This window comes from Phyllopteryx taeniolatus, chromosome 3 (assembly GCF_024500385.1).
Source record: "Phyllopteryx taeniolatus isolate TA_2022b chromosome 3, UOR_Ptae_1.2, whole genome shotgun sequence".
NCBI classification, from domain to species: domain Eukaryota; kingdom Metazoa; phylum Chordata; class Actinopteri; order Syngnathiformes; family Syngnathidae; genus Phyllopteryx; species Phyllopteryx taeniolatus.
Genome location: NC_084504.1, coordinates 20,879,670 through 20,907,430, shown reverse-complemented (window position 1 = coordinate 20,907,430; position 27,761 = coordinate 20,879,670). Strand labels below are relative to the sequence as shown.

The 27,761-nt window shown below is 41.3% G+C and overlaps 1 protein-coding gene across 3 annotated transcripts in view; it reads right to left on the bottom strand.

The window, feature by feature from the left end:
• The window catches only part of LOC133475104 (ADP-ribosylation factor-like protein 15), a 159,350-nt gene that overhangs the window by 54,344 nt on the left and 77,245 nt on the right, over positions 1-27,761 (bottom strand). For all 3 annotated transcript variants that reach the window (XM_061767502.1, XM_061767504.1, XM_061767503.1), the window contains 3 exons: positions 15,327-15,471; positions 14,143-14,202; positions 67-275 (listed from right to left, as the gene is read on the bottom strand). In XM_061767502.1, the coding sequence (XP_061623486.1) occupies positions 67-275; positions 14,143-14,202; positions 15,327-15,471 (414 nt within the window). The remainder of the gene's footprint in view (positions 1-66; positions 276-14,142; positions 14,203-15,326; positions 15,472-27,761) is intronic.

Genomic DNA, 27,761 nt, shown 5'->3' with positions numbered 1-27,761 from the left:
TGAGTCAAATGTGTTTAACATACGCGGACGAAAGTGGAAGAGCTGTGCTGAAAGGGCCCGAGTTACCTGGTTTGGCGTCCTTGCAGCGGGCTTGTCCTGGTGATTGGCGAGGATGAGGAAAGGCAGCGTACAAAGCTGAGGGTGCTGCAGGGCCGAGTGCAGCTCATTACGCGCCGCCTCAAGGTCCTCGTCTGATGAAGCGCTGTCCAATACGAAGACGACACCCTGCGACCCCTGGTAGTAGCGGCACCAATATTTCTTGATGTTGTCAGCTCCTGTGGAAGGACGTGACGCCATTAGATGGTCAGCTTTTGGATGGAGTCATCGTCATTACTGATGTCACTGTTGGCTAGATATACTAAGGATATACTAAAAAAATGGAGAAACGAGTAACATGTGGAAGTGGTATTTTTTCCAAGAAATACTACAATTTCAATGAAATGACAGTAGTTTAAAAATGTGTTATTCTTTCTGGGGACCCTGAGGTAAAAGGTTTAAAAAAAATAAATAAATAAATAAATAAATTAAAAAAGGGTGTGTTGGGGAGCATCAAATGGCATCAACCAATACGTTTTCTCCCCACGTAGACGATTGGTTGTTGATGTTGGAATACTTCCATCTGCACTATCCAACCTACGCAAAGGGTTTAAAAATGTAACTTTCAATCAAACAACGTTGTCACGATTTGAATTCTATTCCGCTCTAAAAATTAATTCTATATACTGGGATGTCATTCATCTCAAATAGAGGGATAGGAACCAAGATCATCGGCAAATTGTTTTTCCTTCATAAATTTCAATAAAGAAAATACATTTTACATTTTTTCATATGGCCCATATGAGGGGGATTGATTTTGGAAGGGACGGCAATCCTTGAAACATATTTCACGACAATCGTTTTTGAACATTTCACTGCACAAAAATTGTAAAGCCAGTAGTTCAATCACAATGCAAAGCTAAAACAAAGAGTTGAACATTATGCAAAATGAACAACTTGCAATTGCCACATCCAGAAAAAAGGCCCGATATATCCTCCTTTCGCTTTTCTCCCCCTTTCCCATGTGCTCAGTCCACCTTCATCCCATCCTCCTCCTCCCTGCTGAGACCTCCAGCTGAAGAGGAAAGCTGTTCGACCAAGTGCCACTTGAGAGTGACCCTCTCATCTTTGCCATGTCCGTCACGTCTCACTGGGTCTCGTTGGCAACTTCTGCCACCTGTTGGTGTGACGGCAGGACTTCTAAACACAAGCTCATGAGTCAGAGATTCTAAATAATTTTAAGGGCACCAACGAAACTTTGAATATAAGGTTTTAGAGCTTTCTTAGAATTGCTTACGTTGATCTTCAATTTTTCTCCTTATTTCCTAACAGAAAATTATAGGAACTTGAAGGACTACTTTTACACTTAGGAGGAAGTTTTTAGCAGCATTCGGGAAGTTGTGTTTCATTTCTTGTATGGGTCCTGACTAAAAGAAAGATTAATTACAATAAGTACTGACTGACTGAAAATCAAATGCAGAAATAGGAAGGGACAGTACAAGGCTCTCTATGAGGGCTACACATGGCGAAAGAAGTTATTTTCTTGCTTAGACAAGATTAATCTGGCGTGTGTGTGTGTGGCGCATGGGACTATTGTTACATTGCACATCACTGCAGCTGTCCTGGACCCAACTCGACGAGAGAGATCCTCTCCGAAGGAAACAGCGCAAGCCGCAAGGCCAGCAATTCCATGCCAAATCTTTTACATTCGGACCGTAAGATACAGTATTCATCTGCGGTATACAATTATAACACTTCTGAAAGTGTTGAAAAGGGGTAAAGAGTTAACAAAGAGGGGTCAAAACGAGGTCTCAGTGGAATCAAATGGCTTAACATCTGATCTGAGGAAAAAAGGTCAAAGCAGCCCACCCACCGGTCCCTCCAGCTCACGCTCGGCCAAGAAATACTTTGTCAGCCCTCGCTAGCAGATGAAGACAAGCTGAAACAAGGACTCCAATAACTTCATCAACGTGACACATTCTAATTTATTTGGGTGCGCTCTGAGGTCAATGAGAGATCATTGAAAGTAAAGGTAAATTGTGTGAGTCGACACCCAATGGTTGACCGAGTAAAATATTTCAAAACGATGTTTTTTGTTTTTTTTTCTTTGCAACTGAAGCAAAAACAACAACATTGCTCTAAATGAGGACATCTTGTTCAGGGGTTGATGTGGTAAGCTTCAATGACTATAGGACAAATGATTAAGACTTCATCATGTTTACTGTGAGCAACTACCCTTTCCGTTTTTATTTAAACTCGATGAAAAACAAAAACATTGCAGTGACCTACTGAGAATCCCTTCGTAAACAAATTACTGTTCCTGACATTACTAATATAAACCAGATAGGCACATTTTGAAATTGAAATTTGTTTGTTGTTTGACTTTCACAAAAGTTACCAGCCAACTTGAACATTTTCTCACAGACTCCAGCCTTGGAACTGTGCACCTGCCAGAACAGTGATTTTCAAAGTGTGATACACATATCTAGTGCTACGTGAAGAATCACTTTGATCGAATAGAATCAGTTAACTTTTCAGTACAATACAATTCCATTTAATCTTTTACAAGTGTTGGTTATTAATAATTGTATTAAGTTGCAATTTTTATTTATGGGCAATACATTTTCATTGAATCATTAAGTCCTTTTTTAACAATAAGTATTTTTTGAAGTGGTACTTGGTGTAAAAGGTTTGACAACCACTGCTCTTGAACATAAATCTAATCACCTCACGTAAAGGTTGAATCACTGAATGAATGTTTTCTCTGAACAAAATGGTTAGAGTGATTTTGGGGGTGTCGATGACCAGCTCTGGCAGTTTGCTTACTTCACTGACGAACGAGCCGAGGGTGGATCCGGAGCTGTGACGTTGAAAACACAGCTGCTTGGAAGTAAACAGTAAACAGGAAGTCCTGGACTGACACATGCGTTAAGTCCTCTGGCAGATGTATGTGAAAGACTATGCTAGACTCCACAAATCAGATACGGTAACTAAATATTTGACATACATTGCTCAACATAAGTACACCACAACAAAGTTGTTAGAAAACCTTGAATTTCTAGTGCACGCACCAAAAAAATTACATTTTTCTAATTCATTTAATGTTGCAAAAATTAGTAGACAGCAATTAAAGTCCCATAAAGCTAAGCTGTGGATTTAAAACATCAAATTCACTACAATTCAGTCTAGTCATCATCAAATTTCTAAAAAAAAAAAACTATTCTTGTGTTCAGTGAGCAATGGCTAAAAACCTTACTTTTTCGCATTTAGAAACTGCTTTCTATTTTGACTTCGGTTGTATTTGTGATATTAAAATTGGTTTAATGATCTGGAAATCAGAAATCAAGAAGGGGGCACATACATTTTCACGGCACTGTAAACGATGACAAATGACAGAACCAAAAAAAAGTAACTGGCCACTACTCCTCAAAGGAAGTTTTGCGAAATATTGTAATCATCATCGATATGACTTACAAAAATAAAATCACTGACCACTCTGGGTTTCTCAGGGATCAGGATGAAAATGAAACCTGTAAAGTCACCCCTGAGGTCGAACAATTCGAGTTCAACTAAAAAAAATTAAACCCTATTTTTCCCCAAAAGGTCGCACAAAACAACAGTTTGAAAAGTGGGTTACAATCTTCAACCTCAAGATTGCCAGTAAATTTTACACGCTGGCCTTTTCAGTCCAACGCTGGAAGGCAATTCTCAACTTGGACTTTGGGAAACCTCCGTCATGAACATGTGACGAGTGACATCTGTGTCTCTCACGAGACCCGGTTTCAGCAAGAAACAAAGGATTAACTTGGGTTTTGTTCATTCAAAAAGTACAACCAGTCCAAACATGTGGTGTTAAGGGAATAAGAAGACTATAGACCAGAAGTAGTAGTTTAGCAGGCTCACATTTAAAGCAATAAGACTCCACCATACGACTCGCCAACATTGTTGCTTAAATTGCATGTTTAGTTAATTATAACGGCCTGGAAGAGATTGAGTTTAACTGTACACTCAAATGTCTTCAGTCTTTACCATCATATCACAACAAATAATGTCTTTGCGTTATTGTATGGCATAGTATGTGACACATGATTCACACAATGTCACAAATAATTAACATAAATTTAGGTAAAAGCCTTTAATGAGCCCTACAACACAGATCTGATCAACAAATGTTGCCTGATGTCCAATTTGAGACCCCATGCTTCACAGTAGGTATGGTGTTCTTTGCATACAACTCAACATTCTTTCTCCTTCAAACACAACAAGTTGAGTTTTTACCAAAATGTTTTATTTTGGTTTCATCTGACCACATGCCATTCTCCCAATCCTCTTCTGGATCATCCAAATGCTCTCTAGCAAACTTCAGACGGGCCTGGACATGTACTGGCTTAAGCAGGGGTACACGTCTGGCACTGCAGGATTTGAGTATCTGGCGGCATAGTGTATTAGTGTGGTAGCCTTTGTTAAGTGGGAGAACTTGCACAATTGGTGGCTGACTAAATACTTTTTTTCACCACTGTATATAATTACAAGTATATAGGAGATTTCAGATACCCTGGTCTAGAGTTGTCACTATTAATTGATTAATCGACAACTAATTGATCATCAAATTAAACAACAACCATTGTGATAATCGATTAATTGTTTTGAGACATTGTTTAACTTGAAATTGTCCAAATCCTATGGTTTCTGCCTCTCACCAGTAAATATTCTCTGATTTCTGCCGGTCTTCATGAAAGCAGACTGATTATCTTTGGTGTTTAGTTAAAATAAGACATTTGCAAACGTTTGTTTTTTTACTTTGGAAAACAATGGTCAACATTTTCCACTATTTTCTGACATGTCACAGACCAAACCAGTAACTGAATCTAAATCAATTTATGTAAAAAAAAGTGTTTATTCTGTAACAAAAATAATCGTTGTTTGCAGCCGTAGTATGAATAACCTGTAACTTGTGTAGTTGAACCTGAAGCAGCTTCAGAAGTGTATATCAAAACAGTTAGCCCTTTACATTAATCAGTAACCAAGAAGTAGCTCACCGTCACTCCTTCTCATGTGATATTGCTTAATTGTTGTTTATTCGGTTTTCTTTAAACATTAAACAATGCCAAATAAACAACAATAATCATTAATAAACAGTAATTGGGGAAAACATTATTTTGCAATAAAATGTAATGCAACATTAAACATTATTTTGCAATACAATTTAATGCAAAATAATATTTTATCTGTTAATTGATGGAATAATTGATACAATAACTGTTTCCAAAAATATTCGACAGTGACAGCCCTACCCTGGTCCCATTTTGTTCTTATTATCTATTTAATCTTAACCAGAGGCAGGTAATAACTAGCTACAGTTACTCTGTTACATTTACGTAAGTAACTTTTTGGATAAATTGTAGTTGTCCAAGTAGTTTTAATGCAACATAATTTTTACTTTTAATTGAGTATTTTGTTAAGAAGAAACACGACATATATCCATGACATTCAGCAACATTTCGTTTGCTACTTTTATTTTTATCAACAGGTATCGATTTTGGTTCGTCTGAGAGAGACTGTTTCACTAAACCAACGTAGCTACGAGTGACGTTTAACTCCAACTCCACATCCATGACCCACACAATCTCCACTGCCCCACACGCACGCATGCACGCGCGCACACACACACACACACACACCATCTTCATGACCCAGGAGAATGTTGCCATCTCCATCCATGTACCTGGTAGTGGCTTAGTGACAAATATTTGTCAGATTTGTAATGGATACGCGTATCCAAAGGGTCAATTGAGTAATACGTTTTGATTGCACTTGATTCAGTTCATCAGTTTTCCTGCAGTTATTCGAGCGACCTCATGACAAAATGAGAGGCAAGTCACTTTCTGGAATGCAGAGTTTCTTCTGGGTATATTCCTCATACAACATCCAGATTACTAAATTTAATTATTGTGCAATCACTACAATGTGAAAGACATCACTGCATTCTACAACTTAGTAGATAAGAGCTTTTTCAATATCAAATAAGAAATGTATTGTGTATGAAAAATGTGTATTAAAATGTATACGTATATATTGATATATGACAGCTTTATTAAAGTACAAACTAAGAGTACATTTACCAAATTTCTGTTTTTCAAAAGTTTATTAACAAAGATGCTGCAACCTGTTTACAGCATTTTATTTTTCTCAGCATTTCACAACACAACACAAAATTGTGAAAGCCAGACACTAACACGTAAATTGATTACTTCTCATCAAAATTAGGAGTACTTTTATTGACGAATATAGGAAGTAAGAATGCTGTGATTTGAAATTCACGACCAGTCAGAGTTTCGGCACGGTTTCTCATTCAATCGTATGAGAAAGTGTCCAAACTTTTGACTGGGAGTGTAAATGGTTTGAATTGGATGGAATTTGCCCAGGCGGCACGGTGACCGATTGGTACGCACATGTGCCTCACAGTTCTGGGGACCCGAGTTCGAATCTGCGCTCGCCTGTGTGGAGTTTGCATTTTCTCCCCCATTTGAATGTGAGTGTGAATGCTTGTTTGTTTATATGTGCCCTGCGATTGGCTGCCGACCAGTGCAGGGTGTACCCAGTCTTGCGCCCAAATATAGCTGGGGGATAGGCTCCAGCACGCCCGTGACTCTAGTGAGGATAAGCGGTACGGAAAATGGATGGATGGATGGAATTAGCCCATCTAACGTAATAAGGCCCATTTATTTTTAGCTTGGTAATTGTGGAAACGTAATATTAAAAGACAGACAAGTACTGTCTGGTAATGACAGTGTGACTGTGTACACTTTAACAAGGCCAGATAATGTGCTCAAATCAATAAGCAAGGCTCCATGTTTGATGGCAGAAAGTAAAAGACGGGACCAAATGGCAATAAAGCGCCACCTAAATAATGCATGTTTGCAACAAGCATGTAAAGAGTATCCACAAGTATAACAGGCATCATACACCAGGGTGCATGTAAGCTGCTTTAGACTCTGGTTTAAAGGACAGCTTGAGCTTACGACAATCCGGGCCAATGCACTCAAATGCAGGGAGAGTTACACACCAGGCTTAGCAACAACACTCAAGTCACGTACAGTTGAAGGTTTGACGTCTTGATCAAGAACAGGGGAACATGGTCAAAGTGGAATGCCTTAAAGCTTGTAAAATCTGGAGTGCAACCCACATTTTCAGGATTTTTTTTTTCTCTTTACTGTTGGAAATAAACAACTAGAGACAGCACAAAGTAACACAGAAGTGAAAACACTGCTCCAACAAAATATGCACAACAGAAAAAAGGTCCAGAATATTAGGAGTCACATTTACTCAACTACATTCACAGAAGTATTCGTTTTTGGTTGTCTTGACTTGAAGAAAAGCAGCACAGTTTCTTCTGGCATCCTGCCAGTGACTTAAGCCTCGCTTTCACTATATTCAATTGACTTTTTATCGTATGATTTTGGCTGTCATGATGAAATGAGGGGCGGCACGTTGGCCGACTGGTTAGAGCGTCAGCCTCACAGTTCTGAGGACCAGGATTCAATCCCCGGCCCCGCCTGTGTGGAGTTTGCATGTTCTCCCCGTGCCTGCGTGGGTTTTCTCCGGGCACTCCGGTTTCCTCCCACATCCCAAAAACATGCATGAATTGGAGACTCTAAATTGCCCGTAGGTGTGAATGTGTGTGCGAATGGTTGTTTGTTTGTATGTGCCCTGCGATTGGCTGGCAACCAGTTCAGGGTGTACCCCGCCTCCTGCCCGATGATAGCTGGGATAGGCTCCAGCACGCCCGCGACCCTAGTGAGGAGAAGCGGCTCAGAAAATGGATGGATAGCATGATGAAATGAGCCTGACCGTAGCAGATGTTTTTTTTACATTTAAAAAGCGGGCACTGCTGCATATACAGTGGGTACGGAAAGCATGCAGACCCCCTTAAATATTTCACTCTTTGTTATATTGCAGCCATTTGCTAAAATCATTTAAGTTATTTTTTTTCCTCTTTAATGTACAGACAGCACCACATATTGACAGAAAAAACGGAATTGTTGAAATTTTTGCAGATTTATTAAAAAAAAAAAAAAAAAAAAAAAGAACCTGAAATATCACACAGCCATAAGTATTCAGACCCTTTGCTGTGACACTCATATATTTAACTCGGGTGCTGTCCATTTCTTCTGATCATCTTTGAGTTGGTTCTACACCTTCATTGGAGTCCAGCTGTGTTTGATTATACTGATTGGACTTGATTAGGAAGCCCACACACCTGTCTATATAAGACCTTACAGCTCACAGTGCATGTCAGAGCAAATGAGAATCATGAGGTCAAAGGAACTGCCTGAAGAGCTCAGAGACAGAATTGTGGCAAAGCTCAAGGTAACTTTGAATAGAATTAATTTTACAAAGCAACCGCTAACTATGCACTTACACTATTATACACTAAACCAGAACAAACTTCTGCAAACACCTTTCTGTTCGCTCTTCATTATGAGTTGGTGAGCAGTTTTAATTTATTCTAGTTTTACTGGAAGGTGGTTAACTTTTATTTACATATGTTTATGATAGTTAAGAATGTTAAACTGTTACTTAAAATACTGCCTGTATGATATTTAAGAACTTGAATGTCAAGCAGCGTTGCAGAACGGATTGTATCCGACTGAAGGTTCCACTGTATTTACAAGTATAGGAAAACAAAGGAGTGAGGTTGCTCGGAGGCGGGAGCACAGAAAACGAGTGATTCGATTTCAGCATACACACTAACTCCTCTAAATCAAAAGTGTCACCTGCAAGACAACTGTTATTTTCAACCACAATAGTGTCCCAGCAGACCGGCTTTGACCCAAACCAGAAAAACTCTTTCGAACCCCACTCTAATGTGTTGTATCCAAATTTGGTAGCACTTGCCTTGGTGGTCCCCCAGTGCCTCTTTGTATGTACTGTACATGTGTTTTATCTTCTGAGGAGGCTATGCTAGGTGAGTCTTCAAACAACACAGTGCACCTGTCACGTGCAGAATGTGCGGAATACAACATAAATCATAACAACGTTCAACAAAATAATACATCTTGTGTTGCAGACCTGCTTGTAGGAGAACTTACAGCACCGATGCATCCCTCGCTCCAGGCTCCCTTTAAGGAAAAGGGAGGTGCTCCCATTGCCTTTCATGTGTTTATGTTTCTCCACCTCAAGATCATGCATCTGTGCTTGTTAAAAGGCTTCCCCGAGTGCTGTGCACTTCCAGGAACCACACCATTTAGATCACACAGAGCCACACGAAAAAAAACATCAACAGGTCTGACGTATGTACACAAATGTCAGCATGTGCCTGAAACTGTGTGTGACGCTACGGCAGGGGGAAAAACATGCTTTTGCTTCCCTATGCGTACAAATAAGCTTAAGATTTGAAGATGAATGTAGGAATGTAACAAGCTCTGTCATCAATTAAGAAAGATTGACACAAAGGGATGGCCAAATAGTACGGTACACATTGAGGAATGCCTGCAACCAAAATATTTGGAAAAAAATAAATAAATAAATAATTTAAAACAATTTTAAAAAAAATTAAAAAAGCAATATTGTAAAACATCATTATTAAACAGCAAAATCACATACTGTATTTACATAAAAAGTGGCCAGGAATGCTTATTTACTTACCACAGGCATCCATAGGGTAGGCCTTTATTTGTTGAAACACATTTATGGAATAAGACGAAAGAATGTTTGTTTCACAATATATGTCAAATGAAAGTGGAGTTTAAAACAAAAAAAAGAAATGAAAGAAATGACAACGAGAATCGAATGAGACCGCATACCACATTGTGGAGCAATCGCATGTCAGAGTTAACTGGAACACTTGTAAATTGTTTACAAATTGTGGTAAATATCCACACTTTAATTCATCTGACACACTGTTTACATGCCTCTTTTCATGTCTGTGTGGGAAGAACAGCACCTATGATGTGAAATATTTATAGTTACTACAGTTCTTTTTCTGATGAGAAATGGGAGGGAGGAATTTGTTTGTCTGAAGCGCGTGATTCACCGAGAGACTAATTGGGGCACAGCATCTGAGGGATGACCACTAAAATATAAAACCTGGAATTTTTTACATATTTAGCGTTACTTCCGCTCCTAAAATGAATAATATCAGACAGAATAGCTAAATTAAGGTTGTGATTGTGATTGCCCTCTCTACTTATTTACATTGAAGTGTGTTGATATACGTACAGTGGGACAAAAAAGTATTTAGTCAGCCACCAATTGTGCAAGATCTCCCACTTAAAAAGATGAGAGAGGCCTGTAATTTTCATCATAGGTATACCTCACCTATGAGAGACAAAATGAGGAGAAAAAAACAGAAAATCACATTGTCTGATATTTAAAGAATTTATTAGAAAATTATGGTGGAAAATAAGTATTTGGTCAATAAGAAAAGTTCATCTAAATAATTTGTTATATACCGTTTTTTTTGGGCAGTGACAGAGGTCAAACATTTTCTGTAAGTCTTCACAAGGTTTTTACACACTGTTGCTCGTATTTTGGTCCAAAAAAATCCAGAAAATCACGTTTAAAGAATTTATTAGCAAATTATGGTGGAAAATAAGTATTTGGTCACCTACAAATAAGCAAGATTTTTGGCTCCCACAGACCTGTAACCTCTTCTTTAAGAGGCTCCTGTGTCCTCCACTCGTTACCTGTATTAATAGTACCTGTTTGAACTCGTTATCAGTATAAAAGACACCTGTCTACAACCTCAGACAGTCACACTCCAAACTCCACTATGGCCAAGACCAAAGAGCTGCCAAAGGACATCAGAAACAAAATTGTAGACCTGCACCAGGCTGAGAAGACTGAATCTGCAATAGGTAATTACAATTACAAGCGACCAACGCCCCAAGCTGAGAAGAATAAAAGACTAGCCGACGACTTGAAGACCTTCTACTGCAGATTTGAAAAGGACACTTTCACACCCCACACCCACCATCACACCTCTGACTTCTGCGTTGACCATCCACGAACGGGATGTGAAACTCATCTTCAAACAAAAAAAAAGATCAACAAAGCGGCAGGCCCAGACCTTGTGTCCCCATCCTGCCTCAAAGTTTGCGCGGACCAGCTCGCTCCAGTCTTGACACAGATCTTCAATAAATCTCTGGAACTGTGAGAGGTACCATCCTGTTCCAAACACTCCACCATCATCCCGGTCCGCAAGAAACGTGCAATCTCGGGTCTGAATGAGTTTGCCTACCACAAACAGGTCTGCGGATGATGCAGTCAACATGGGACTGCACTTCATCCTAGAACACCTCGATGGCGCGGGTACCTACGCGAGGATCCTTTTTGTGGACTTCAGGTCTGCGTTCAACACCATCATCCCCGAACTCCTCTCCTCCAAGCTTCTCCAGCTCAGCGTCTCGTCTGCCATCTGCCAGTGGATTTACAGCTTCCTGACGGGCAGGACACAGCAGGTGAGGCTGGAGGACACCACCTCATCTACACGCACCACAAGCACCGGGGCGCCCCAAGGTTGTGTCCTCTCTCCACTGCTCTTCTCTCTCTACACGAACGACTGCACCTCAACGCTCCCGACTGTCAAACTCCTGAAGTTTGCAGATGACACCACAGTCATCGGCCTCATCAAAGACTGTGACGAGTCGGTGTATCGACAGGAAATGAAGCGGCCGGAGCTGTGGTGCGGCCGACACAACCTGGAGCTGAACACGCTCAAGACTGTAGAGATGATTGTGGACATCATGAGGCATCCTTTGCCACAGCTGCCCCTCACCCTGTCCAACTGCCCTGTGTCAACCGTCGAGACCTTCAAGTTCCTGGGAATTACAGTCTCTCAGGACCTGAAATGGGAGATCAACATCAACTCCATCCTCAAAAAGGCCCAGCAGAGGATGTACTTCCTGCGCCTTCTGAGGGAGCACGGCCTGCCACAGGTGCTGGCAGTTCTACACAGCAGTCATCGAATCAGTCCTGTGTTCTTTCATCACAATCTGGTTTGGTGCTGCTACAAGAAAGGACAAACTCCGACTGCAACGGATAATTGAAACTGCTGGAAAGATTGTCAGTACCCCGCTACCCACCCTTGAGGACTTGCATGCTGCCATAACGAAGACAAGAGCATGCAAAATCCTCTTGGACCCTTCATATCCTGGTCACCACCTCTTCCAGCTCCTTCCCTCAGGTAGGTGCTACCGAACAATGCAAACTAAAAAAAAGCAGACATTCCAAAAGCTTCTTCCCTCTTGCCATTAACTTCTTAAACAGTTAATTTACAACCCCATTGCAACATGCTGTCAATTTTGTCTTGAGTTTGTTGTCACATCTCTGTCGGGCCAATTATACATTACGCGTACACTCACTGTCGTAGTCTCGCCGTGCTGCACTATTTGCATATCCGTTGTTGACCGATACTGGGCACTCATGTGCCTGAGTAGCATCTGCAACATTTGCACAATCGACATTGTCCCAGATTATCGTACTACTAGTCCACTTTAAACTGCATACATTTTTTAAGTCTCTGCGCCCTTTGCACAATGGTCATTGCACTGGACTATTGTTCCATTACTCATTTCAAACTGCTCTAGTTGTTAGAGGACTTTTTGCACAATTGTCAAAAAAAAAGAAAAATTGTACCGGCATTACCACATTACTAACCTTGTATTGCTTAGTGACTGTGTTTTTTTTTATGTCTTAATGTCTCAAAAGTATTCTGTGTCACTTGACTGTCTGTTGTTGAACTAGAGCGGCTCCAACTACCGGACACAAATTCCTTGTGTGTGTTTGACATGGCAAATAAAGATGATTCTGATTCTGAGGTCAGCATCTTGGTGTGTCAACTGTGGGAGCAATTATTAGAAAATGGAAGTCATTCAAGACCACTGATAATGTCCCTCAATCTGGGGCTCCATGCAAGATCTCACCCTGTGGGGTCAAAATTATCACAAGAACGGTGAGCAAAAATCCCAGAACCACACTGGGGGACCTAGTGAATGACCTGCACAGAGCTGGGACCAAAGTAACAAAAGGCTACCATTAGTAACACACTATGCCGCCTGGGACTCAAATCCTGCAGTGCCAGACATGTCCCTGCTTAAGCCAGTACATGTCCAGGCCTGTCTGAAGTTTCCTAGAGAGCAGATGGCTGATCCAGAAGAGGATTGGGAGAATGTCATATGGTCTGGTTAAGGCAAAATAGAACTTTTTGGTAAAAACTCAACTTGTCGTGTTTGGAGGAGAAAGAATGCTGAGTTGCATCCAAAGAATACCATACCTCCTGTGAAGCATGGGGGTGGAAACATCATGCTTTGAGGCAAAGGGACCAGGACTACTGATCCGTGTAAAGGAAATAATGCATCGTGAGATTTTGAGTGAAAACCTCCTTCCATCAGCAAGGGCATTGAAGATGAAACATGGCTGGGTCTTTCAGGATGTCAATGATCCCAAACACACCACCCGGGCAAAGAAGGAGTGGCTTTGTAAGAAGCATTTCAAGGTCCTGGAGTGGCCTAGCCAGTCTCCAGATCTCAACCCCATAGAAAATCTTTGGAGGGAGTTGAAAGTCTGTGTTGCCCAGCGACAGCCCCAAAACATCACTGCTCTAGAGGAGATCTGCATGGAGGAATGGGCCAAAATACCAGCAACAGTGTGTGAAAACCTTGTGAAGACTTACAGGAAACGTTTGTCATTGCCAACAAAGGGTATATAACAAATTATTTAGATGAACTTTTGTTATTGACCAAATACTTATTTTCTACCATTTGCTAATAAATTCTTTAAAAATCAGAATGTGATTTTCTGGATTTTTTTCCCCTCATTTTGTCTCTCATAGGTGAGGTATACCTGTGATTAAAATTACAGGCCTCTCTCATCTTTTTAAGTGGGAGAACTTGCACAATAAGTGGTTGACTAAATACTTTTTTACCCCACTGTATATAAGTCCAATTAAAGCCTAGTTTCAATCAGTTAGACTGTCCCACAAAACTCTATACCATAGTATTTGCCTATATTTCCCCCAATTTGTGTTATTATATTACATTAGTTTTAGTGTAAATTTCCTTTAATATCAGCATATTAGAGAAATGCAAATGTAAATTTTCTTACCTCCAAGTTCCTTTACATTCAAGATGGCATTAGGAAATGGCACTGCTTTGATGCTAAAACCTAAGGAGAAACACAAATATGTCATTGTAATGAGAATCAAATATGGTTTTATTGTTCCTTGATATTCCCAAAATAATTCCAGGGACTTCACAGTGCCATTTTGTATCCTCATTCTCTAAGTATTTATGCTGGCGGATGAATACACAGATTGAAAACATATTTGTATGACATAAAAGTAAGATTTTTTTGTAGTCCAAGTTGGGAGACTGTAAAAAAAACTAGGAGCTAAACAGAGAGGTGTGCTGTATTATGTATTTCACATGTCCAGTTGTGGGAACAAAAGTAGTACTGAAAACACAATGGGGAGTCGAGATTGCATCTGGATAATGTCCATATAATATTGATTTATTTTTCTAGACACAAGGACATATTATTTCATTGTGACGTGGTTTTAAGAGAATTACAACAGTGAAAAACTATGAAGCCAGACGTGGGTGGGAAATGGCAGGCGCATCACTTAGGATTCTTCCCAGTAGATTTTGGCAGATGGACACGGTGCTGACAGCTAAATGTAATTTCAGAGAACGTTACTAAAATATTTTTATACTGTACAAACAAACACACATTTTTTATATATGGCAGGTGCAGACAGATTTTCCCTCCTTCGAACAAGCTCATTCCAAAAGAGACGCACTGTGTGGCTGTAGGCAGCACATTAATCCCGGTTAAGGTACACAATTACTAAATCTAAGATGGGATTTCTGCAACAGCTCAACACTGACTGCTGACAAAGCCAGAGGAGGGGAGAGGAATGTCGGCGACCTTGAGGGATTGCATTACGTGTATGGAAAGTGGAGCATTGACTACCAGGAGACTCCTGCGCTCACCACGAAGCCTCCCCTTCTGGACATACTTAACACCTTCCCACTAGACTGGAAGGGGGAATCTGCGTATTAGTTGATGGGTTGCAACAGCGTTTCTGGCATTACTACTGGACAGGCGTATGAAAACACGTCCCCCCCCAATGGAAAGCTGTACTAAGTGGGTTGGTTCAAAATTGAAGGACAAAATACAGTATTGTAGAAGGGTTCCAGCAGTTCAAGGCTTGAAAAACGATTATTGGAAGGAAAAGGTGACATATTTAATCTTCTAGGGACAGTGGTTAAAATGTATTTTCCGCATACCTGTAGTGGGAACGATTCCGTCACCGCCTTCACTACAGAGGCGTGAGAGCAGGCTCGTCTTTCCAGCACCTGTCAGGCCAATGCACACCACATCATACTCTGGTCTTGGCGGTGGTGGTCCTTTACAGCACAGTGCCCGGAAACACTGAAACGAAAACAAACACGACCATGAATCGACCGGAGGAGGGATCAAATTCTTCACCGAGACTGGGATAGTGATTAAGTTTCTGCATTTGGAGTCACAAGAGCTCTGAAGGAAGACTCTCATGGGTCTCCCGGTTGTCTTCATGAAGGAGAAGGAAAAACGTTAAAAAAAAACCAAAAAACTTTTGCACTATGAAACAATTTTAAAGTGAGTAGCAGCTGATGAAACCAAACCGTTTAACGTCCTTCCACCAGAGTAACACCAATCTCTTGAAAGGGGAATGAGAAATGGCAAAGACAAAGCCACAAGTTTGTTTTGGTTAATGTCATTATGTCATATTGTAAGAGTTAAGAAATGTGTCAGATGGGTGCATCGAAGCAGTGGTGCAAGTTATTTGTCTTCAGTGTGTGTGTGTGTGTGTGTATGTGTGTCTGATTGGGCCCTTATGTCAGCCAGAGGCAGACCTGACACTCAATGAATCATGGCCTGGGACTGAAGGCCTGCTGTGAGACATTAAGGGGCAAATGCAGTTTGACCCGTGAATGAGATCTTTTTAACTTCTGTGGAGGGATCCATTTTTTTTTTTTTTTTTTTACTATTACTAAGGCAGGAACCAGTCTGGCCAAGGTAGAGCAGAGACACACCGTGACTCCTACCATCTACTATATCATATTTCAGGTGGAAGAAGATCAAAACAAGGTAGCTTACGGCTCTTGCCAGTTGACGACCCTGTTCAAGACACTATCCTGTTCAATCAAATTCTGACAGGAAGGAAAACATGTGAGCGTACACAAACCGCAGGCACATAATCCAGGTGTTCTTAGGCATGTCATGAAGAACCTCAGAATCAATGAAAAAAAATAAAACGTAGAATTCCTATCAAACCACTTTTATTAACACTGAGTTCTTGTCATGAGAAGGAGTTTTGGAGACACTTTGACCCTGGCTCATCCTCAGACTGACTCTGATATGATAAGATACAACTCTTGGTTTTGTTGAAAGATCAGCTCACGGCGGAAAGGCCTTGATTCTTGCGCGGACCCCCAGACATCGGTGACCATTAGGGTCAATTTTCAGAGCTGTACCGAAACAGAACTGCCGTTTGATGGAGACCTGGGGAATCTGCTTCAACAGAACCAGACGTTGACTGAGCAACACGACCTCACCGACTCCTTTGTGAACTCACCAGTTTCCCAAACAGGAAACATTCTCCTCTTCCAGAGAAATGCGAAGATCCGAAACACACACACACACACACACACGCGCACATCAGATAGAGAAACATGTAAAACGTTGGTTTGATGAGCTTGCGCTATTCTCTTTCATCTGTTTGGGCACTTCAGTCTCCAACACCACCTCTCAGCTATCCCTGAGGCTAAATGTAAAGATGTCTGTTTTGGGTGAAATCTGCCCTCAGCTGTCATTCCTCTGCGATGACAGACAAATGTGTTAAATGTGTAGCAACCAAGTTGATTTGGGTGATAAATATTTGTTCACCCATTTGATGACGCAGTAAAAGTGTTCCAAACTGGCATTGAGTGGAGGCAAACTCCTTCCTTTCATGTACAGTGCACATTTCACAAGCGATACTAAAGAAGCACCCAGTGCCTGACCCCAGGGTCCCCATGCACATGGGATCACTGCGAACGAGAGAAATGGTAGCTCCCACCTCTGGCCCCCCTTTGACAGCGGCAAGATTGACGAGGGAGTTTGGTTGAAAGACTCACAGGAGAAAAATAAATACATTTGAAGGCCTTTACTGACTTAGAGACTCAAGAGATGACCCTCCCCTGTCAGACAGGCTCCCGAAGATCAGCGATCCAGAGTGTGCTGTGTCATGGACTCAAACCTCAAGCGTGACTAGAGATGTCCCGATCCAACTATTTCACTTCCGATCCGATACCAATATTGCAGCCTTGAATTTTGGCTGATACCGGTATTAGTCTGATCCGATATCAGCAATAATGGAATGTTAGAAAAGGCTTAATGAAGTGATATTGCCCAAATCGGGAACAATAATCAGCAACAGTATGTATGAGAAAAACTGACCCATTTATTATTAACTAATGGGTTACATAAAGCAACTTCAAAAATAAGAATGTACTCAAATTGACTAAAATACATCCATCCATCCAACCACTTTCTGCACCGCTTCTCCTCACTAGGGTCCCGGGCGTGCTGGAGCCTATCCCAGCCATCTTCGGGCGAGAGGTGGGGTACATCCTGAACTGGTCACCAGCCAATCGCAGGGCACATATAAATAAACAACCATTCGCACTCACATTCACACCTACGGGCCATTTAGAGTCTTCAATCAACCTACAATGCATGTTTTTGAGATGTGGGAGGAAACCGGAGTACCCGAAGAAAACCCACGCAAGCACGGGGAGAACATGCAAACTCCACACAGGTGGGGCTGGGATTTGAACCCCGGTCCTCAGAACTGTGAGGCAGATGTGCTAACCAGTCGTTCACCGTACCGCCTGAATAATCCATCCATCCATTTTCTTTACCGCTTATCCTCACTAGGGTCGCGGGTTGCTGGAGCCTATCCCAGCTATCTTCGGGCGGGAGGCGGAGCACACCCTTAACCGGTCGCCAGCCAATTCCAGGGCACATAGAAACAAACAACCATTCGCACTCACAATTACACCTAAAGGCAATTTAGAGTCCTCAATCAACCTACCTCGCATGGTTTTGGGATGTGGGAGGAAACCGGAGTGGCCGGAGAAAACCCACCCAGGCACGGGGAGAACATGCAAACTCCACACAGGCGGGGCCGGGATTTGAACCCCGGTCCCCAGAAGGCAGATGTGCTAAACAGTCCATCGTGCTGCCTCTAAAAATGTAATATACAGTCGATACAAATTCTGTTTACTTGTGCTGGCTCGCCTGAATAAAATTTGTAAATTATATTAGGACATCCTGAAAAACACAATAAAACCCAATAACACAAATTTAAAATGCAACATAACCACTGCTTAACTTAAACATAAGCATATTCTACATTTGAATAGCTCAAATAAAAAATCTATTTGAAAACCATGAAAAATAATCACAATAAATACAAATGATACTTATAAAGTGCAAAATAAAGTTTAATTCAGTTTTTTTCTTTTTTTACCGTCAGTATATGGTGGGAACATCATTTGTTTTCGCCACATGTGCAGCAAAACACTTTTGAACTTCTTGATGCAACTGGGCTTTAGTTTTGACAATCGCTGTTGCTGCTGTGCACATGTTGGCCTCTGAGAGGCAGTGTGATACACGCAATGAGATACACCCTTGCAGTGTGACAAAGTAGATCAGAGTTTGAAGAATATATTCCAGAGAGTATTGTTATATTGCCTGTTTGTATGTGGTTGTACAGTGTTTGTGTACCAATATTCATTATTTTGAGATATAAGTGCTGCGACTTCAATGCAAATTTTCGCTAGCTCATCAACGGTGTTTTCCATTCATTGTGTGTTAGCTTTGAGCTAGGGATTTTTGTGAACAAAAACAAAGAAAGAAACAAAAGCTGTGCTGTATTTGAACAATCTAATTATTGTGTCATTATTTTGTGTGAGTTTGGTTTTACAGTGAACTTCAACTGAAGTGTCAATAAACGACTAAGCAAGCAAGATTCACTCTTACTCCTTGCTACTATGTTAGCACCTTAGGGATCTGTTAAAGTTGAAGCGTTTCCACTGTACTGTCAATGACAACAAAAAAGAAACCTGGGCCTCTACTACAAAGTCACCTGAGGTCTTCACCATGGCTGAGGTAAAGAAAACGTGGTATGATATTCAGGTGGATGCAAAGAAAAGGATATCTGACCAGATAAAAATTAAAGAAACTGAAGGAGGACAAGGACCACCTGATCTCACTACGGGATGAGCAATTGGCTATAATGGAAAACTCAGCCATCTCTGGCATGTGTGAACGTAACAAGGGTGAAAGTGATGCCATTCATTCGTTATTTATAGGTAATTATTTGTTCCTATTTGGAATTCCTAATATCTTGCAATACACGAGTGAAGACAAGTGTTTTATTTCACTTAACTGCTCCTCAAATTTTGTATTGTACATGTCCTAAATTGAAAATTCAAGCTTGTAAAAATAAACGGCGGAGAAGTGTCCATTTCACTGTTATTCAGGAAACATAGTCAACTTAGCAAATTCAAGGTTTCAATTGTTATCGTTACAGATTTTTTAAATTAATGTAGTAACAATACGTTTTGTATCTTGGGTAGAAGATATGTGGGTAACGTTTTTTCTAAAGTTGATCATTATTTGTGCATATGCATGGTCTAAGGAAGTTCTAAACCTATTTGCAGAGTAAGAACAAATTCAAGAAAATAAAGTAGTAGTATATAATAAGAATATATTGATGAGTCACAGATTTGTGTGTGAAGTGGTCGTACACGCAAGTTAAGCACAAATCTGTGTGTATGCACTGTGTGTGAATGAGGCTCAATGTTTCTGTAGAGGCTTATCAAGATGACACTGGTGTATTAAGAATGTTATTAAACTATTCTGAGGACACTATGCAATAAACACGTCTATAATAAACGTTTTGCGCACCCCTGCCAAAACACTTTCTATTAAATACATTTTATTGATTGTCTGTCTCTTGTAAAATTGGGCATTTCTGAATTGTTTTTTCTTGAAAGGTCAGCAGAGACATAAGCTCATTGTTACTGTAAAAACTGATTGGCCGAGCTTTATGTAAATGACAAAATTTGCAAAACATAAATATCACAGCCAAGTTGTATCCCCACCCACCCCCCTGATGAAGGGTCTCCTAAAAAAGGCATAATACAGAAAGAATGGGGGGGAAAAGAGACCCCATACTTCCTAGTTAAAAAAGATGTCAAGATTTTAATGGGTCACATAACTGGGCCGCTGGCAGTGGACCAGAGCTTAAACAGAAACAGGAGCGATTTAACACACGACTGTTTGATGGAGTTTGGTTTGTGTCAAGATTAGAGCAGCACTGTATCAAACTTAAAACCATTACCTGTACTGTAAATTATGAGGGAAATGTTCTCGGATACCATTTGAGACTTTTTACATCTACCTTTGAAAACTGTTCAGTAAAGTTCTGTAGACTAAGTTAAAAGGCAGACAACACAAAACCTATGCAGAGGCTGACCTCAGATGACCGTCTGTTGATCTGCACTTTTACAAGGGCTCAGATCCATGTTTGGACTGTAGAGCGATGGAAAATGCTCAGGGCGCTGGATTGAGCCGTTATCAAATAGAGTTGAAAAATAAATGTGAAAACTATCTGCCAATGAGTTATAACCCACCGTGTTGTAAATACACCTGCTGTGGTCGGACATAACAGGACCCAAGCTCTTTTTAGAAAACCCCTTTGTATTTATATACTTTAGAGGTAATAAATGTAGGTTAGAGGGAAGCCGCTACCGCTGCAGCAGACTGGTTCATGTTTCACTCCCGTACTCCATGGCTATCGTTGGGACACCAAAGGACATAAAACTGGGCTGAGACATGAATGAGAGCATAGTCCAAATTGAGGCACCCAACCAAGCATCCAGTTTCTATGGCATAGTTTTCTTCTCCCTTGTGAAATAACTGCGGTGCGTTAGGGTTGTCACAAGGACACGTACTATAGTCTACATTTGTTTTTATTGTGTTGTGAATGATGGGGTGGCGTGGCCAAGATGAGGTTGACAGAGTTAAATATGTGTTCATTGTGCTAACGAGGGAGAAGCTACGAGAGGCTCCGCTGGCTACTCGCAAAGAAACAAGTGGGTGATTTGGAACATTAGTAGGGTGCGGGAAATCATCCAATTTCACTTAATTGAAACATTAACTACAAATAATGTATTTGATGATCTATACATGCCAGCAACGTATAGTGAATAGCGAAAAATTGAATGTTCTTCCACAAGATGGCAGAAGGTACATAAGTTCCCTGTGTATTGACTTTTTTTTTTTACATTTTTGTTTTGTAGTGTGCAATAAGATTTTCCTAATGTAAAATATCACTGCCATTGGGCCCAAATTTCCTATGTTCAAATTTGGTCCATTTCATATTTTTTTCCACAAATCACTACTATTGGTCAGTCCCAATGTGGGTAAGTTATTTTTTCAAATTATTGACCAATATAAAGTGTTGAAAATGGCTTGCACTCTTTGACGATGCAATGTTAATGGCTCAACTATGGCTTTTTGGTTTCCTGAAAAGTGATGGTTTTGGAGATACAAGGTTTCCGCCCGACGCCAGCAATATGTGCCTTGGCTCAATAAAGGTTGGGAAGCATTGCTCTCGAGGAGCTAGCAAAGCACATGATGGAAGAGGGGAGAAAGACATGCAAGATACCACGGCCTGCGAATCATCTCCACAAACAGGCGGACATAAGACACGGACTGGCAAGCGAGCCGTTTTTTTATATTTCCAGACGACATGTCGGGACAACACTTGTGTGGAGGGCTCACTTCTGACCTTTGGAAATGACAGTCCTTTATATGGGCCTCCATCCTGACAGAGGAGTGGCGCTAACAGATTACTATGTACACAGTCATAACACAAGCCCGCAACGCCAGCAAGAGAAAACGGAGGCATGTAGGAGAACGGCCAGCCGGGGATGGAAGGGAGAGTAGTGGAGGCAGGGAAGGCAGAGGGGTGTACAGGGAGGTGGGGGCGGTGGTGGTGGTGGGGGGCAAATTCATTCATCCTCATTCATCTTCTCCCCCATTCAGTTGTTGTTATTTGCCGCTTTGAAGCTGGATGGGAGGCTGCACAGTGGGATCCAGTGTGATTCAGTACAGTGAGGGAAGGAAGAGGGTGCATGGGGCGTGCTGCATGCCATTCTCATTAAAGGGGAGAGAGACATGCGAGACACACAAAGCTGCACACTAGATTCTTCCCATGCTTAATTGATGCTGTGTCACTGCTTGGGTCCCTGCCACACAACGCCTAAAATCACCCACCTCTGTTTATTGTACTCTGTAATGACACAAATATAAACTTAAGTCGCTCAAAGCACTTGTTCCTTGTACACTTAGGTCCGCCTCACACCCCACGATGCAGCTGCTCCCAACTTGGACCTGACCAACGCAAAAAAATGACAGGTGGCGACTCACATCCGCACACTGAGGGATTTGCTCTATGGATGCCCTGAACAGCAAGGCTTTTGAGGCTGCACCTACAGTATATTGCACTTTATCACTTTTATTAAATCATAAGAAAAAGTGACAATTAAGGAAGAAGCGGGTTGCCACAGTAAAATGACATGGGTGAAAATAAAGAGAAGAATGGGGATATATTGAAAGGTTTAGCCCACTCCGACTTACTTGAATGTATCTGGGACAGTGCGTACAAAACTGCAAGATTTGCTATTTCATCCATGGGTACACAGGAAATAATACATATAGTTAAGTATTGTTGTAAAACACAATATATGTATACTTATATACATATACTGGCGTGGGCCGGGCGGCGCGGCGTCTGGCTGGGTGCCGCTAGCTTAAAACACGGAAATCTATTTTTGGCGCGCGAAAGCTTTATGTGCATTTTGATGAGCTGTAATTTGCGACTTTCTACATGATCCAACTGTGATTCAGTCATTTCAAATTGCAGCAAAACCAGTGGCCGAGTGACCGGCCACTCATGAAAATAGTTGTGGAACCCCACACACTGCGTGAGAGTTCAGTCAGGTTAGGCCACTTCGCCCAGTGTGCGACAGGCTTTAGCGTTCACAATAATAATTTGGTAGCTTTGGCATTAACATTGGACTAAAACGGTGTCCAGTAATAAGCACGAGTCGCAACTTCCAGACAACTCAAACATGTAAAACAAAACCAGTTTCCCAAGACAATATAACTTCCCAAACACTATCACGATAAACGATAACGTTTTTTAATGCCTCTGAAATAAAAATAAAATACAATAAAATAAAAAAGGCTGGCCTTTATTATTTTTTATTATTTTATTTTAGTTTTTTTGCCTTTCAATCAGTATTGTTGTTGTTATTATTGTTATGATTATCATTTCCTTTCTTGTTTCTCTATTAAATTGTTTTTCTTTACTTGGTGATATGGATCCCCCTGGGTCTGAAATAAATAAAGAGCTCCACACATTAACACCTCAATCGGAATAAACAGGCCGAATCCGAATGGAATTACATTAGGTTTCACAGGAATGTTTCGTCTCGACGTAAATGCGCGGTGACATTATCGTTTACGCGCGGCATAAATATGGTGGCTCCCGACAGAGCTCGTATGCGACGCAGATTTTGTTTTTAAGTACTTATAAGTTTTTTTTAATCAAGCGTTTTCTTTAAATAAACAAAAAAAAAAGAAGCTACTGTGCTGAATACACGACAGACCTCAATCTTAATAAATGATGTGATATGTCACACGGTTGCGTTTAATGCACATCATGTATGAACCCAATCGGAATCGATCATGTCACATGTAAACAGTTGACCAGAGATCTTCAATCGAAATGATTTCAATGGGAATGACAAAAAAAAGTCTCCATGTAAATCCGGCTACTGTGTGATTGGTCCGCTGAAGACGAGCCCTTCATCTGTCAATCAAATATACCTTGACATTCGCGGTCATCAACTACTGGCTGAATAATGTCTGCCACTGAGGTTATGTTTAATAAACAGTTCACGTCCGCGTGTTTGTGTTAATTGGGGACTAACACACAAAACAACGCGGAGCAAAGAGCTAATGTTGATATCGACATCGGCACAGTGGAGCGAGCTGTATAGCTCAACTTGCTAGCTCGTTAGTTTGCAGACTAGCTTGTTAGCTAGCAAGCTAGCTCGATAGCTCACGACAACAAATAGTTAACTTTCCCTTAAGAATCTCTGTTGTGTGAATCTACGCGCTGCACCTGGAGCAAGGCTGTGGGGTGTGGAGTATTGGACAGAGCCAACACGGGCAAGAGTATACCGGTCTGCCGACGTTCCAGGAGCCCACTCGCGGCTAATGACACAGCTGTTCAACTCTGTTGGCTCAGTGTGTGACCCAAAAGCCGGCTCACCACAACAATGACAATTTGTCGAGTCCGGAAAAACTATCGTGCCCGTTTTATTTATAGAATGATAAATTTATATAGTAATTATAGTGACAGGCCTAGATTTATCTATGGCAGATACGCCACAGTTGAATTGTTTCAACTTGATTGGAATGTTTGTGTTTTTTTTTAGTTACAGATAGCAGATGTTATTTTTGAGTAGGTAAAACTGAGTTACAGATATCTGCGACACATATCCAGTTAAGATGTAAATGTTAAAAGGGCTTGCCATAATCCGGGCTTAACTGTTACATCCATCCATTTTCTATACTGCTTATCCTCATTATGGTGAGCTGGAGCCTATCCCATTCACACAATACCGAAACTTTTAATGAAGTCACTATTTTTGTTGTTATTTTAACCCTAGCCCATTTCTTTGGTCAGTGTAGGATTTACATTTCAGTTTAAATGATCCAACCACACCAGAGTATGCTTGCAATCAAATCGGCACCCTCATCTTCAAACAATCTAGGTCAGATTGTTTGCCACCTGGGTTTCGATAATAGCTTTCACACTCTCATATCAAACAAACCACATTACCACAGAAAGTTGTTTTATGCTTGTTTTAACAAAGTGTGAACACAATCTAAAGTCCACCTTCTGTTTACTGTGTCTGCCACGTTTAAACAGGCAGCGGTGGTGAGCTGATGCTACGGGAACACACAGGTGTGAGTGATCCGTGTGCAAAAACATAAATTCAACATAAAACAGACAAAAGCATGCATTTGGTAGCAAGTATCTTAAGACACTTGTCTATAGGGACAGGCGATGAAATTTAAGATTAACTACGCTTAAAAAATGATTGCTAACTAAGGACACTAAAACAGGTGCCAGTCATTACTCCCCACATCAGAAATAGATCCCTGTACAAACACACACACAGACAGACAGACACACACACACACACACACACACACACACACACACACACACACACACGAGTAAACGAGAACCTGTGGGGGATATGATACACTCCGTGCCTGAACAATGCGCTTCCAGGAGTGTGGAAGGATGCAATGACTGTGGAATATGTCCACTGTTTACTTGGATGGCTGAAAAGGTGATATCTCAGAAACGGAGTGGATTGAAATGACAGACATAGAGCAATAATAAGATGACCCTGTCTCCACCAACTCAATATCCTGTCTGGGGAAGTAGACCGTGTCTTACTTGAGTGGACAAAACAACCCACAAACTAATATGCCCGCATGCAGCCCCACCCCCCATCCTTTTTTTTTAAAGCTGATTTTCTTGTCACCGTTTTGCAGGCACATTATCCCCTTACACTGAAGCCACATCCTCTCTCTCTCGCTCTCTCTCACATTCACTCTCTCCTATCACCCCAGCTGCCCAACTCTTTCACCCCACTTCTGTCTGTCTGGCCTTCATTTCAGAGCTTCGACTACTACCCTGACGCTAAGGTGTCTGGGCAAGGAGACAAGATGGAACACACACACACACACACACACACACACACACACACACACACACACACACACACACACACACACACACACGCTGCACAAAAAGCTACGGTGAAGTTAGAGCGACCCCTGGCTATCCACCGCAGCACATTACACAGTCAGTGCTCAAACTCACTTAATTAGTGTGAAAAATAAAGTCTGTGATTTTAACTCAAATTAACGTGAAAGACATAAGATTTTCCAAATTTCTATTAGGGATATCATGGAAATCAGCAAAACAGACACGTGGCAGGTTCATGGTAGGTACCCTAGCTATTATTCTGCGAGGGCTAATGCAAATCCATGTACAGTTACCTAAAATATCATTAAACTTGTCCATATCCAATCAAGAAATCAGCTGATCAACACATTTTTAGCTAATCGGTATCGGGTGAAAAGATTACATTTAATTTTCTCGATTTTAAAAGGTTATTTATAACGTGACAAAATAAATCAGACGTACAAAGATACAGTATAATTTGTTCCGTGACCTTGCTCGTAACGCAAAACACTCGTATCTCAAATCATCTTTCCCCATTGCAAAGAATGTAAATGCATCCATCTAATTAGTAGGCGTGCTCATCAAGCGGCACCTTATACAAAGGCGCTGAACGATGACATCGCTTCTGGGCGACACACAGTAAGAAAGCTATAATAGCCAAACAACTGTTACAACAACGTCGGCACTCTAGTTTTACTTCTACGGTGCAATGTTGCACTGTGTGAAACAGATTCACTGACCATTTTAGAGGATTTTTACTCAGTTGCTGCACGAAATGGAACTTCTGATATTTTACATTTGTAGTTTTTTTATCTAAGACTGGATATTGAAGTTTAATTTCTCTGCATCATTATTTTGTGCCGCACTACTCATATGCTGTAAAAAGATATTTTTGTTTACCTGGTTTGAGCCACTGCTGCACTAGACTCATAGCTATATAAAAAGGTACGGAATACCTTTATTCGAATTTTACATTTTAAAAGAGACAACTGAGACAATTCGGATGCATTCTCGTTCTTTCTTAATGCATTTCTGTTCCCCTTTACAGCAAGAAGCACCAGCTCCGTTTTTCTGGTCTGACATGGTGGCTTGCGACCCTTGCATGGTTTTGGGGGGGGGGGGATCAAAGGCAGAGAGGTAACCTTGGAAAAACATTTGGGCTGAGAATGGACGAGACAACAGTCAGGCCTTTCCCACCATGCCTGGATGTCGGATATCGAGCGTAGCGCAACGCGAATCCACATACATACAGCCAACTCTGGCACTCTGCCCACCATCAATAACGTGTCACCACTTGCTGTAGAACGTTGTCCTTCTGAGACACTACCAACCTCGCACCCCCTATACCCCAAAGCTGCACGACAGCATCACCTCACCCCCCAACAGCCCAACCCTTCACCCCAAAAAACACTCAAGCTTCATCACAGAGGATTAACCGGAAACCTTGACACCAGCCATTGTTACGGACGCAGAAGGGGGCTTGTGTGCTTTTGCCACCCTGTGTGGGTCTTCTTTTTTGCCCCCACTTAAGATTGTGAGACCGGGGTACACTCAGCCCTCTCACTAACCTCCCCGAAGCACACACACATACACACAACTGCAACTTTTCAACTACAGAGTGCTATAAAGGTTGTTCAGAAGCAGAGAGATTGGTGTGTGAAAAGAAAGTGAAATGGAGGAGATGCATATGGGGGGGCAAAAGTGCTGAGAATAAGGATCGAGTGTGTGTCTATGTGTGTGCATGTGTGTATGTGTGCCTGCGTGCTAGCGGGTGGAGGGTGCTGTA